Raw genomic sequence first — 15,397 nt, 5'->3', positions numbered from 1 at the left:
ATGGCGCCCAGTTGAGGGGCTTCAAGCCTTATCCCCCTGCTGGCAAAACCACCGGGTACTGTGGACTCTTAATAAACTGGTTTAGAGAGAAAACCTGACCTGCGCCCATGCCCTGTTGATCTAGTGGGATCGCCTGTACTGCCACAGTGTCCACCGCCAGCACGCGCAGCCCGCCTCCCACTGACTGCGCCGGATCACGATAAAGTACGAGTCCTGCAAGCGGGACCCACTCACCACCTCCCGAAGCGCGGCCACGCGATCCCGGAGAGCCCCCGTCGTGTGTGCCTGACCATGAAGTAAACCGGAGCCTCCTGCTGTAGTTACCCGGCAACCAGGGCTCGGGAGTGTACAGCGCTGCTGGGGAGAGCTGGAGCTGCAGCAGTGAATGTCTCTGACATTTACACACCGCTGCTGCCCTTGTAGTATTCACTTTTTCTTCAAAAAAGCTCTTCTTAGGGCTGCCTGGAGCAGCCCCTCTGTTATGTGCCTGCTATCTGCGGCACCAACTACAAAACTGAGCTCCTGTGCAGGGAGGCGGGGTTATAGAGGAGGCGGCGCTATGCATTCTGGGAACAGTCAGTCAAAGCTTTTCAGCCTGTTGATCAAGATCCTACTCTAAACCCCTATGTCTATCCTTGTGGAGCCCAGTGTACCTCGCAGCAGAAATATATCTTGAGACTTAACGCAAGAATTGTATGTACTGTACTAGCATAAAACACTGTGGCAGGCTACAAGAAGAAGCCTTATAATTACTAATTCCCTTGGTTTGTTTCTTTCAAGCTGCGATTATTTATATTTCGGCACTTTCCATAGTGAGCAGTGAGGCTTTGGAACACCTCTCTGAGCTCTGACTCCTGTGTAAAATCCTCTTCCACCTTCTCTGTTCTCTGCCATCAGACGACATGCTGAGACTAGGGGCCAAATGTAACAGCCCACAATTTGCATGAGTCAGCACCATTCAGGACAGACTTTCACTAGATTTAAAGATGTAATTAGCTTAAAGACAAAACCAGGTGGCTTTTGCCTTTAAACTAAATTGCTGTTTTATATCTAATGACTACCTTTGCCAGGAATCTAGTTGGCTCCCCCAAATTGCAGGTTATTACAATTCGCCCTAGGAATCTGCAATTGACTAGCAGCAATAAGTGTCTACCATCCAGGAAGAGGGATTTTGAAAAGGAGATAATGATTTGTAAAAGAACAACTAAGAGACATAAAAGAAGCATTATTAAAAGGTGCTTCTTTAATACTGGGCAAGAAAACATCTTATATAATAAAAGGCTAACGCTGCTCCTCACCTCTATGGGGGGAATGCAAGTGTTGCGCCCGACGGAGCAATTCAATTGTTGCTCCATTTGGGCACACACAGCTGCCGGTGCGGACATTACTGTGTACACACATAAAATCATAGGCAAAATCACAATGAAACTGAGCAGACCTCTACTGTACAACTTGTACCTTGTATTCTTCATATTCTTTCTCATCTAAGAGACTCTCTTTCTCTAGTTCCACTAGTTGTTCCGGAGTTGGCTCAGAAGGTAGAGGGTCTATCAAAGCTTCTTCATACAGAGGCAATCCAGTAAAATAGATCTCTTTCCATTCTCTCATTAATGTATTAGGTATTAGCCTGAAGAAATAAAAGATTTATTAGGAAATCAGAATTATAATTGCCATGCTTATAAAACTCAAACCCAACTAAGATCATTTCAACTTTTGTTAAATAGCATATGGCACGAGGATATACAAATATCAAATCAAAGCGTTCATAAACAATCAAAATATCCACAATTGGGAAAAATGGGGTGAAAAATAGAGGGAAAATTAATATTAATCAGTGCTGCAAGCATAGTGGTACGGGGCGGTACTGCGTACCGGTAGGAAATTTCCAGCCGGTACGCAGTACCGCCGGGCCAACCGCAGTGCTTGCAGCCCGCTGCAGTGCTGTGTGTGTGTGTGTGTGAGGGAAGGAGAGCGACCACCACTCCTGTCCCTCAGTGATCATCCAGTTTACTCTCTGGCGGCGACGTGTCTCTCATTATGAGAGACAATGGTTCATGAGCCAATCAGAGGCACCAGTTCGTGAGCCAATCAGAGCTCGTGGACCGGCAGCTGCAGCTCCTGATTGGCTGCCGGTCTGCGCGCTCTGATTGGTTCACTAACCGGCGCCTCATTTGAGAAACACGCCGCCGGAGAGTCGACTGAATGATCACTGAGGAGCAGAGCGGGCTGCGCTCTCCTCCACTCATACAATAGAGGTGAGCGGCGGGGAAGGGGGGGTGGATTTGGCACTGTGGGGACATATCTGGCATTATGGGGGCATACTGTATGTGGCACTGAGGGCATATGTGTTACTGCACTGTGGGGACATATCTGGCACTATGGGGGCATATGTGGCACTAGAGGGGGGGCATATGTGTATCTGCACTGTGGGGACATATCTGGCACTATGGGGGCTGTCGAAATTGAAAATATTATAGGCACATGCATCACGTACAAACACCACACAGATGGCCTCCGTGCGGGTGCTTATTCAGCCGTGCGTGCGCATGCTCGCACGTTGCATATATTGGCTCACGTGGTCATGCGTATTAGAGCGTGGTATGAGGATTTACGGTAGCATACGCATTCGCATGAAAAAGCCACAAAGACATAACTCATATTTAATCCACATAGTACATAATTTACACGTAGCCCACACACACACCACACCAGCAAGTTACATTTACTTTGGAAAGGGAACAATAGAGATATTCAACTTTATAGGATATGAGGGGACAGAATTAGGTTAGGAGGTGGTGTTTGGTATCCAGCTGTACAGTATTTTAAGAGCAATATTCCGGTAGCAGTTTGCAGAAGGTAGCACGCTCCTGCGCATATCTATGCGCAGGAACAGAATATTAATATCACACTGTATTTACTGTACTCTTGGTATTCGGAGGGAACCCAGTAGAGGACATCTGCAAGTACACCTGGACCAGGCATCGCCCACCTATTCAAACCAACCTATGACCCCTCATGTACTGTAAATGACCAGCCATTTTGGTGCACCTGGGTCCACCGCTTGCTAGTTCCGCCACTGCCCCAAAGAGAAGGGAAACCATTGTTACGAGACAAAAGGTGAGCAAACACAACCACATGGCAGTCCTTAGGGTTCCACATGTCCTAAGAAATGCTACCAGTTGTCTTCTAGATCAGGTGTTCCCAACCTGGGATGCCTGCACCCCCAGGGGTTGCAAGATGGCATTTCATGGGGTTTGGCAATGCTAGGCTGGCGCTGGCCATACTTACCCTGCAAGTTCTACTGGCTGTAGCCATCCATCCAGCAAGTCAAGGTACAGCCACCAGTTACATAACTGCTGTCAGCAGCACTGTGTTTTGTCAGCACCAGGGAGCGGCGGCCGCCGCGCTTACCGCTCTGCTGTGTGCTCCGTTGCAGGGCCACTTCTGGAAGCCGCTTGAAGTGGCGGTGGAAGTGTCCCTACTGCTCGGTCCAGGGGTGCCGCCATTGTTCCCGCCGGTGACATGTCGGGAAAAAGCCAATGGCGGATCCCGACCATCACGTGACCCCAGCGGCCAATAGGAACTGAGCAGGAGATTCAAAAGGAAGAGCCCGGCGCCTGAGTATTGTTGTTAATTTTAGCTTCACCCAAGGCTCCTGCTGTGATCCCAGAAGTCGTCTGCCTATAATTCTTTCCAAAATCTCTGCAGTGTTATTGAGATCAGAATCAGTCTGGTTCTCTGCCCAGTTCCAGTAATACTAACACCAGTCCAGTTTCTCGTTATTTCCGGTACCAGCCCGGATCATTGCTGCAAACCCGTTATATCTGGTACTAGCCCGGATCACTGCTGCACACCTGGTATATCCGGTACCGGCCCGGATTACTGCTGCATACCCGTTATATCCGGTACCAGCCCGAATCACTGCTGCACACCATTATATACGGTACCAGCCCGGATCACTGCTGCACACCCGTTATATACGGTACCAGCCCGGATCACTGCTGCACACCATTATATCCGGTACCAGCCCGGATCACTGCTGCACACCCGTTATATCCGGTACCAGCCCGGATCACTGCTGCATACCTGTTATATCCGGTAACAGCCTAGATCACTGCTGCATACTCGTTATATCTGATACTAGCCCGGATCATTGCTGCAAACCCGTTATAGCCAGTACCAGCCCGGATCACTGCTGCACACCAATTATATCTGGTACCAGCCCGGATCACTGCTGCACACCCGTTATATCCGGTACTAGCCCGGATCATTGCTACGTTACCAGTCTTATCCAGTATCAGCCCGGGTCATTGGTATGTGGCTAGCTACATAGTAGTACCCGGCATGGTTCCATACCACTAGTTCATTTCTGAGACCTCTGTCACTGCCCTGGGCAGCAAGAAAAATAACTCAAACTGGCTAAAAGATAGCATAAGTTGCCGCTGGCACAGCCCTACCCCCGCCAGTATAAATATTACACTGTTTGTATGAGTGTAAGGACGCGCCATTGTGAGGGCGGAGCTTCTTCCTCAGGCAGCCAGCACACTACTCAGCGCCATTCTCTCTCTCTCCTCAGGCTGCAGAGAACACGCTGGTCCTCTCTTCCACTTCTGACAAGTACAGGGTGCTATTAAGGGGGGGGCACAAAGCGATTGTGGTGCATTTGATAGTGTATATTACTATTTAAAAAGCGCTGTTAGGCTGTGGACATACTGTGTTCACAGGAAATACTGGCGCTGGGATTGTGAACTGGCTGCGAATCCTGTGTCCCTCTGACAGATTTTACTGTGGGTCTGTCCCCAAAATAAGTCCCAGTGTGTCTGTTGGTGTGCTGTACACGTGTGAGGCATGTCTGAGGCAGGGAGTTCCTCCACGGAGGATGCCATTTTAGGGACACAGAGTTGTAATGTGGTGGCGCTACCAGCACACCAAGAGCCTACATGGGTGAAAGAGTTACGTGACAGTATGCATCTGATTAACCGTAGATTAGATAAGTGTGAATCTAAGGCTGCATGCTGGAGAAAATCTGTGGAAGATGTGATTTTTCAGGATGCTGTTATTCCTTATGCGGGCGGCCCCTCTGGGTCACATAAGAGACCATTTGCAAATGTTGTAAACACTGATACCGACACGGATTCTGATTCTTGTGTCGACGATAGTGAATCCAGAGAGATAGATCATAAATTGGCAAAAAATATACAATATATGATTGTGGCTATAAGGGACGTGTTGGAGGTTACAGAAACCACTCCTGTACCACAGGAGAAGGCTTATTTATGTAAGGAAAAGAAGTCCAAAGTCACGTTCCCCCCTTCACACAAACTAAATGCTCTGTTTGAAGGGATGTGGGTGAATCCTGATGAAAGATTTCGTATTTCCAAAAGGATTCACATAGCTTAGCCTTTCCCGGCTGAGGACAGGAAAAAGCGGGAGTCACCCCCTGTGTTAGACAGTGCACTTTCCAGGTTGACAAAGAAGGTAATTCTCCCTGCTCCTGGCACGGCTTCTCTTAAAAGAGCCGGCAGACCGCAAAATGGAAACGACATTGAAATCCATTTATGTTACCAATGGTACACTGATTAGGCCCACTATTGCCTGCGCATGGGTGAGTCGCGCTATTGAAAAATGGTCAGAAAGCGTGTCATCAGAAATTGACACGATTGATAAAGATGAGATACTCCTTAAGTTAGGGAATATCAAGGACGCTGCCGCCTTCATGCTGGAAGCAATGAAGGATATTGGACTCTTGAGTTCACAGGCCGCTACCATGGCAGTATCGGCTAGGCGGGCGTTGCGGATTCGCCAGTGGAACGCGGATGCAGATTCCAAAAGAAACATGGAGGCTCTCCCATATAAAGGTGAGGCCTTATTTGGCGATGGCCTGGATGCATTAGTCTCGGCGGCTACCGCAGGTAAGTCGACATTTTTGCCCTCTGCGCCTGCACCGGCAAAAAAGACCTATCACCCGCAAATGCAGTCCTTTCGGCCCAATACATACAAAAAGATGAGAGGTTCCCCCTTCTTTGCAGGTAGGGGAAGGGGAAGGGGAAAGAAGCCCACAGTGGCTCCAGGTTCCCAAGAGCAGAAGTCTACCCCTACTTCTGCCAAATCCCCAGCATGACGCTGGAGCTCCCTTGCGGGAGGCCGCTCGGGTGGGGGTACGTCTCAGACTCTTCAGCCAGGATTGGATTCTGTCTGGCCTGGATCCCTGGGTGTTGCAAATAGTATCCCAGGGGTACAAGCTGGAGTTTCAAGACGTTCCCCCATTCCGATTTTTCAAATCGACCTTGCCAGTTTCTCCGTCAGAAAGAGAAGCAGTAACAGCGGCAATCCAAAAATGATGTCAAGACCAGGTCATAGTCCTGGTACCGTTGTCACAACAAGGGAGGGGTTTTTATGCAAGCGTCTTTGTGGTTCCAAAGCCGGACGGCTCGGTCAGAACGATCCTAAATCTAAAGGATCTGAATTGTTACCTAAAAAGGTTCAAGTTCAAGATGGAATCACTTCGGGCAGTGATTGCCAGTCTGGAGGAGGGGGACTACTTGGTGTCGGTGGACATAAAGGATGCTTACCTGCATGTTCCCATTTATCCTCCTCACCAGGCTTATCTGAGATTCGCGGTTCAGGATTGCCATTACCAATTTCAGACTTTACCTTTCGGTCTCTCCACGGCGCCAAGGATATTCACCAAGGTGATGGCGGAGAAGATGGTTCTCCTTCGTCAGAAAGGAGTCAATATAATTCCTTATCTGGACGACCTCCTGATAAAGGCGAGATCCAGGGAGCAGTTGTTACGAAACATATCACTCTCTCTCTGTCAATACTCCAACAACACGGGTGGATCATAAATTACGCAAAGTCACAGTTGTAACAGACGACAAGGTTGTCTTTTCTCAGGGTTGATTCTGGACACAGAAGTTCAGAGAGTATTTCTTCCGCTGGAAAAGGCTTTGGAAATCCAGAAAATGGTAAAACAGATATTGAAACCATCAAGTGTGTCGATCCATCAGTGCATTCGATTGTTGGGGAAGATGGTGGCGGCCTACGAGGCCATACAGTTTGGCAGGTTCCATGCCAGAGTATTCCAGTGGGACCTGTTGGACAAGTGGTCGGGGTCACACCTACACATGCACAGAAAGATAATCATGTCGTCAAGAACCAGGATTTCGCTCCTGTGGTGGTTACACAGTTCTCACCTACTAGAGCAGTGTTTCCCAACCTCGGTCCTCAAGGCACACTAACAGTTCTGGTTTTAGTGATATCCAGGCTTGAACACAGGTGACTTAATAAGAACCTCAGTTATTTTGATTTAACCATCTGTGCTGAAGCCTGGATATCACTAAAACCTGCACTGTTGGTGTGCCTTGAGGACCGCGGTTGGGAATGCCTGTACTAGAGGGACACAGGTTCGGAATTCAGGACTGGGTCCTGGTAACCACGGATGCAAGTCTCCGAGGCTGGGGAGCAGTCTCTCAGGGAGAAAACTTCCAGGGACGTTGGTCACAACAGGAAGCCTGCCTTCACATAAAGGTTCTGGAGCTAAGAGCCATTTACAACGGCCTTCAACAAGCGGTACATCTTCTTCAAGACCGTCCCGTGCAGATGCAGGCGGACAACGTAACAGCAGTTGCATACATAAACAGGCAGGGCGGAACGAAAAGCAGAGCGGCAATGGAAGAGGCGACAAAAATCAACATCTACAAGCTCTGTTGGCAATATTCATTCCGGGAGTAGACAACTGGGAAGCAGACTTCCTCAGCAGACACGATCTCCATCCAGGAGAGTGGGGCCTCCACCAAAAAGTCTTCGCAGAGGTGACAAGTCTTTGGGGAGTTCCTCAAATAGACATGATGGCGTCTTGTCTCAACAAGAAGCTTCAGAGATACTGTTCCAGGTCGAGAGACCCTCAAGCAGTAGCAGTGGATGCACTGGTGACCCAGTGGGTGTTTCCGTTAGTGTATGTTTTCCCTCCACTTCCGCTGATCCCAAAAGTACTCAGGATCATAAGAAAAACAAGAGTGCGAGCAATCTTCATTGCCCCAGACTGGCCAAGGAGGGCAGTTACTCATAGGAGATCCTTGACCTCTTCCTCCTCGGGAGGACCTGCTGCAGCAGAGGCCGTGTGTGTACCAAGACTTACCGCGGCTACATTTGACGGCATTGCTGTTGATTGCTGTATCCTAGCCAGGAAGGGTATTCCCGAAGAGGTCATGCCCACCCTTATTCAGGCCAGAAAGGGAGTAACGTCGAAACATTACCACCGTATTTGGAGAAAATATGTATTTTGGTGTGAATCCAAGAAAGCTCCTACGGAAGAGTTTCATTTAGGACGTTTTCTCCATTTTTTTCAGGATGGTGTGGAGGCGGGCCTCCGATTGGCATCAATCAAGGTCCAGATTTTGGCCTTGTCAGTGTTCTTCCAGAAACAATTCCAGAGGTTCAGACCTTTGTGAAAGGGGTTCTGCACATCCAGCCTCCATTCGTGCCTCCAGTGGCACCATGGGACCTTAACGTGGTATTGCAGTTCCTTCAATTGGATTGGTTTGAGCCTCTACAAAAGATAGAGTTGAAATTTCTCACTTAGAAAGTGGTGATGCTTTTGGCTTTGGCATCCGCAAGGCAGGTGTCTGAATTGGGGGCCTTGTCTCACAAGAGCCCTTACCTGATCTTCCATGAAGATAGGGCAGAGTTGAGGACTTGTCAACATTTTCTTCCGAAGGTGGTTTCATCTTTCCACATAAACCAACCTATTGTTGTGCCAGTAATTACTGACACATTCACTGATTCAAAATCTCTAGATGTGGTTAGAGCTTTGAAAATCTATGTTGCTAGAACGGCTCGTATACGGAAAACAGAGACTCTATTTGTCCTGTGTGATCACAACAAGATTGGCTGCCCTGCTTCCAAGCAGACTATTGCACGTTGGATTAGAAATACGATTCAGCAAGCTCATACTACGGCTGGATTGCCGTTACCGACGTCGGTAAAGGCCCACTCCACTAGGAAGGTGGGCTCATCCTGGGTGGCTGCTCGGGGGGTCTCGGCATTACAACTTTGCCGAGCAGCTACTTGGTCAGGGTCAAACACATTTGCTAAGTTCTCCAAGTTTGACACCTTGGCCGATGAGGACCTCAAGTTTGGTCAATCGGTGCTGCAGGGTCATCCGCACTCTCCCGCCCGTACTGGAGCTTTGGTATAGACCCCATGGTCTTGATGTCGTCCCCAGCATCCTCTAGGATGCATGAGAAAATAGGATTTTGATAACCTACCGGTAAATCCTTTTCTCCTAGTCCGTAGAGGATGCTGGGCGCCTGTCCCAGTGCGTACTTTACCTGCAGTTTAGTTATTAGAGTTACACAGATTGTGTTTTCTTGAATTCAGCATGTTGCTGCAATTGGTTCATGCCTGTTGGCGTGTGTTATATTGAATGCCATGTGTGCGGCATGGTTGAGGGTGTGAGTTGGTAGATATCTCACCACTAGTTAAGTAATTCCTTTCCTCGAAATGTCAGTCTCCCTGGGCACAGTTCCTACAACTGAGGTCTGGAGGAGGGGCATAGAGGGAGGAGCCAGTTCACACCCAATGAAAAGTCTTTTGAGTGCCCATGTCTCCTGCGGATCCCGTCTATACCCCATGGTCTTGATGTCGTCCCCAGCATCCTCTACGGACTAGGAGAAAAGGATTTACCGGTAGGTTATCAAAATCCTATTTTCTGTTTTGCAGATTTCACCCCTTCATCATGTCAAAGTTTCAGGACATGGAATGATGAATATGTGCGCTTCAGGTTCAGTTGCAAAACCGGAAATGATGGCATGCAAAAACCTCAGTGCATTCTATGTAGTGTTGTGTTTTCCAACTCAAAAGAACATGATCTTGGGCCACTGAAAATGAAAAGGACTCGTTTTGATTCTTGAGGATCTCTCCCAAAGATGGGTTTAGTTGCTGTAGAAAAACTAATACCATGTGCACTGGAAATGGCATAAATTCTCCTAAGCAAAGAAGAAAAAAAAAATTGAACTAGTGCCACCCATCAAATAATAAGAATTTACTTACCGATAATTCTATTTCTCGTAGTCCGTAGTTGATGCTGGGGACTCCGTAAGGACCATGGGGAATAGCGGCTCCGCAGGAGACTGGGCACAAAAGTAAAGCTTTAGAACTACCTGGTGTGCACTGGCTCCTCCCCCTATGACCCTCCTCCAAGCCTCAGTTAGGATACTGTGCCCGGACGAGCGTACACAATAAGGAAGGATTTTGAATCCCGGGTAAGACTCATACCAGCCACACCAATCACACCGTACAACTCGTCATCTAAACCCAGTTAACAGCATGATAACAGAGGAGCCTCTAGAAAAGATGGCTCACTACAGCAATAACCCGATTTTTTGGTAACAATAACTATGGCCCTCATTCCGAGTTGATCGGTCGCAAGGCGAATTTAGCAGAGTTACACACGCTAAGCCGCCGCCTACTGGGAGTGAATCTTAGCTTCTTAAAATTGCGACCGATGTATTCGCAATATTGCGATTACTAACTACTTAGCAGTTTCAGAGTAGCTTCAGACTTACTCTGCCTGTGCGATCAGTTCAGTGCTTGTCGTTCCTGGGCCCTCATTCCGAGTTGTTCGCTCGTTCTTTTTCATCGCATCGCAGTGAAAATCCGCTTAGTACGCATGCGCAAAGTTCGCACTGCGACTGCGCCAAGTAACTTTACTATGAAGAAAGTATTTTTACTCACGGCTTTTTCTTCGCTCCGGCGATCGTAATGTGATTGACAGGAAATGGGTGTTACTGGGCGGAAACACGGCGTTTCAGGGGCGTGTGGCTGAAAACGCTACCGTTTCCGGAAAAAACGCAGGAGTGGCCGGAGAAACGGTGGGAGTGCCTGGGCGAACGCTGGGTGTGTTTGTGACGTCAACCAGGAACGACAAGCACTGAACTGATCGCACAGGCAGAGTAAGTCTGAAGCTACTCTGAAACTGCTAAGTAGTTAGTAATCGCAATATTGCGAATACATCGGTCGCAATTTTAAGAAGCTAAGATTCACTCCCAGTAGGCGGCGGCTTAGCGTGTGTAACTCTGCTAAATTCGCCTTGCGACCGATCAACTCGGAATGAGGGCCCTGGTTGACGTCACAAACACACCCAGCGTTCGCCCAGGCACTCCCACCGTTTCTCCGGCCACTCCTGCGTTTTTTCCGGAAACGGTAGCGTTTTCAGCCACACGCCCCTGAAACGCCGTGTTTCCGCCCAGTAACACCCATTTCCTGTCAATCACATTACGATCGCCGGAGCGAAGAAAAAGCCGTGAGTAAAAATACTTTCTTCATAGTAAAGTTACTTGGCGCAGTCGCAGTGCGAACTTTGCGCATGCGTACTAAGCGGATTTTCACTGCGATGCGATGAAAAAGAACGAGCGAACAACTCGGAATGAGGGCCTATGTACCAGTATTGCAGACAATCCGCACTTGGGATGGGCGCCCAGCATCCACTACGGACTACGAGAAATAGAATTATCGGTAAGTAAATTCTTATTTTCTCTAACGTCCTAAGTGGATGCTGGGGACTCCGTAAGGACCATGGGGATTATACCAAAGCTCCCAAACGGGCGGGAGAGTGCGGATGACTCTGCAGCACCAAATGAGAGAACTCCAGGTCCTCCTCAGCCAGGGTATCAATTTTGTAGAATTTTACAAACGTATTTGCTCCTGACCAAGTAGCTGCTCGGCAAAGTTGTAAAGCCGAGACCCCTCGGGCAGCCGCCCAAGATGAGCCCATCTTCCTTGTGGAGTGGGCATTTACAGATTTTTGGCTGTGGCAGGCCTGCCACAGAATGTGCAAGCTGAATTGTACTACAAATCCAACGAGCAATAGTCTGCTTAGAAGCAGGAGCACCCAGCTTGTTGGGTGCATACAGGATAAACAGCGAGTCAGATTTATTGACTCCAGCCGTCCTGGAAACATATATTTTCAGGGCCCTGACAACGTCTAGCAACTTGGAGTCCTCCAAGTCCCTAGTAGCCGCAGGCACCACAATAGGTTGGTTCAGGTGAAACGCTGAAACCACCTTAGGGAGAAACTGAGGACGAGTCCTCAATTCCGCCCTGTCCGAATAGAAAATCAGATAAGGGCTTTTACAGGATAAAGCCGCCAATTCTGACCCGCGCCTGGCCCAGGCCAGGGCCAACAGCATGACCACTTTCCATGTGAGATATTTTAACTCCACAGATTTTAGTGGTTCAAACCAATGTGACTTTTGGAACCCAAAAACTACATTGAGATCCCAAGGTGCCACTGGAGGCACAAAAGGAGGCTGTATATGCAGTACCCCTTTTACAAACGTCTGAACTTCAGGAACTGAAGCTAGTTCTTTCTGGAAGAAAATTGACAGGGCCGAAATTTGAACCTTAATGGACCCCAATTTCAGGCCCATAGACACTCCTGTTTGCAGGAAATGTAGGAATCGACCCAGTTGAATTTCCTCCGTCGGGCCTTACTGGCCTCGCACCACGCAACATATTTTCGCCAAATGCGGTGATAATGTTTTGCGGTTACATCCTTCCTGGCTTTGATCAGGATAGGGATGACTTCATCCGGAATGCCTTTTTTCCTTCAGGATCCGGCGTTCAACCGCCATGCCGTCAAACGCAGCCGCGGTAAGTCTTGGAACAGACAGGGTCCTTGCTGGAGCAGGTTCCTTCTTAGAGGTAGAGGCCACGGATCCTGCGTGAGCATCTCTTGAAGTTCCGGTTACCAAGTCCTTCTTGGCCAATCCGGAGCCACGAATATAGTGCTTACTCCTCTCCATCTTATCAATCTCAATACCTTGGGTATGAGAGGCAGATGAGGGAACACATACACTGACTGGTACACCCACGGTGTTACCAGAGCGTCTACAGCTATTGCCTGAGGGTCCCTTGACCTGGCGCAATACCTGTCGAGTTTTTCCCAACGGTTTATAATCATGTGGAAGACTTCTGGGTGAAGTCCCCACTCTCCCGGGTGGAGGTCGTGTCCCGGAATTGCTGACAGTGCTATCACATGATTTTCCGCCCAGCGAAGAATCCTTGCAGCTTCTGCCATTGCCCTCCTGCTTCTTGTGCCACCCTGTCTGTTTACGTGGGTGACTGCCGTGATGTTGTCCGACTGGATCAACACCGGCTGACCTTGAAGCAGAGGTCTTGCTAAGCTTAGAGCATTGTAAATGGCCCTTAGCTTCAGGATATTTATGTGAAGTGATGTATCCAGGCTTGACCATAAGCCCTGGAAATTCCTTCCCTGTGTGACTGCTCCCCAGCCTCGCAGGCTGGCATCCGTGGTCACCAGGACCCAGTCCTGAATGCCGAATCTGCGGCCCTCTAGAAGATGAGCACTCTGCAACCAACACAGGAGGGACACCCTTGTTCTTGGTGACAGGGTTATCCGCTGATGCATCTGAAGATGCGACCCGGACCATTTGTCCAGCAGGTCCCACTGGAAAGTTCTTGCGTGGAATCTGCCGAATGGGATTGCTTCATAGGAAGCCACCATTTTACCCAGAACCCTTGTGCATTGATGCACTGAGACTTGGCTCGGTTTTAGGAGGTTCCTGACTAGCTCGGATAACTCCCTGGCTTTCTCCTCCGGGAGAAACACCTTTTTCTGGACTGTGTCCAGGATCATCCCTAGGAACAGAAGACGAGTCGTCGGAACCAGCTGCGATTTTGGAATATTGAGAATCCAATCGTGCTGCCGCAACACTACCTGAGATAGTGCTACACCGACCTCCAACTGTTCCCTGGATCTTACCCTTATCAGGGAATCGTCCAAGTAAGGGATAACTAAAATTCCCTTCCATCGAAGGAATATCATCATTTCGGCCATTACCTTGGTAAAGACCCGGGGTGCCGTGGACCATCCATACGGCAGCGTCTGAACTGATAGTGACAGTTCTGTACCATAAACCTGAGGTACCCTTGGTGAGAAGGGTAAATTTGGACATGAAGGTAAGCATCCTTGATGTCCCGAGACATCATGTAGTCCCCTTCTTCCAGGTTCGCAATCACTGCTCTGAGTGACTCAATCTTGAATTTGAACCTCTGTATGTAAGTGTTCAAAGATTTTAGATTTAGAATCGGTCTCACCGAGCCGTCCGGCTTCGGTACCACAACAGTGTGGAATAATACCCCGTTCCCTGTTGCAGGAGGGGTACCTTGATTATCACCTGCTGGGAATACAGCTTGTGAATGGCTTCCAAAACTGTCTCCCTGTCAGAAGGAGACATCGGTAAAGCCGACTTTAGGAAACGGCGAGGGGGAGACGTCTCGAATTCCAATTTGTACCCCTGAGATATCACCTGACGGATCCAGGGGTCTACTTGCGAGTGAGCCCACTGCGCGCTGAAATTCATTGAGACGGGCCCCCCACCGTGCCTGATTCTGCTTGTAAAGCCCCAGCGTCATACTGAGGGCTTGGCAGAGGCGGGAGAGGGTTTCTGTTCCTGGGAACTGGCTGATTTCTGCAGCCTTTTTTCCTCTCCCTCTGTCACGGGGCAGAAATGAGGAACCTTTTGCCCGCTTGTCCACGAAAAGACTGCGCCTGATAATACGGAGTCTTCTCATGTTGAGAGGCGACCTGGGGTACAAACGTGGATTTCTCAGCTGTTGCCGTGGCCACCAGGTCTGAAAGACCAACCCCAAATAACTCCTCCCCTTAATAAGGCAATACTTCCAAATGCCGTTTGAAATCCGCATCACCTGACCACTGTCGTGTCCATAACCCTCTACTGGTAGAAATGGACAACGCACTTAGACTTGATGCCAGTCGGCAAATATTCCGCTGTGCATCACGCATATATAGAAATGCATCTTTTAAATGCTCTATAGGCAAAAATATACTGTCCCTATCTAGGGTATCAATATTTTCAGTCAGGGAATCCGACCACGCCAACCCAGCACTGCACATCCAGGCTGAGGCGATTGCTGGTCGCAGTATAACACCAGTATGTGTGTAAATACATTTTAGGATACCCTCCTGCTTTCTATCAGCAGGATCCTTAAGGGCGGCCATCTCAGGAGAGGGTAGAGCCCTTACAAGCGTGTGAGCGCTTTATCCACCCTAGGGGGTGTTTCCCAACGCACCCTAACCTCTGGCGGGAAAGGATATAATGCCAATAACATTTTAGAAATTATCAGTTGTTATCGGGGGAAACCCACGCATCATCACACACCTCATTTAATTTCTCAGATTCAGGAAAACTACAGGTAGTTTTTCCTCACCGAACATAATACCCCTTTTTGGTGGTACTCGTATTATCAGAAATGTGTAAAACATTTTTCATTGCCTCCATCATGTAACGTGTGGCCCTACTGGAAGTCACATTTGTCTCTTCACCGTCGACACTGGAGTCAGTATCCGTGT

General features: G+C 48.8%; 1 protein-coding gene across 3 annotated transcripts in view; it reads right to left on the bottom strand.

Annotated features, from left to right (window-relative positions):
* The window catches only part of SPEF2 (sperm flagellar 2), an 853,267-nt gene that overhangs the window by 242,181 nt on the left and 595,689 nt on the right, over positions 1-15,397 (bottom strand). For all 3 annotated transcript variants that reach the window (XM_063960786.1, XM_063960790.1, XM_063960798.1), the window contains one exon: positions 1,459-1,627. In XM_063960786.1, the coding sequence (XP_063816856.1) occupies positions 1,459-1,627 (169 nt within the window). The remainder of the gene's footprint in view (positions 1-1,458; positions 1,628-15,397) is intronic.

The sequence above is a fragment of the Pseudophryne corroboree genome, chromosome 1, assembly GCF_028390025.1.
Source record: "Pseudophryne corroboree isolate aPseCor3 chromosome 1, aPseCor3.hap2, whole genome shotgun sequence".
Taxonomy (NCBI): domain Eukaryota; kingdom Metazoa; phylum Chordata; class Amphibia; order Anura; family Myobatrachidae; genus Pseudophryne; species Pseudophryne corroboree.
Note: the sequence above shows the minus strand (reverse complement) of the source record. Positions and strands in the feature narration are given on the sequence as shown.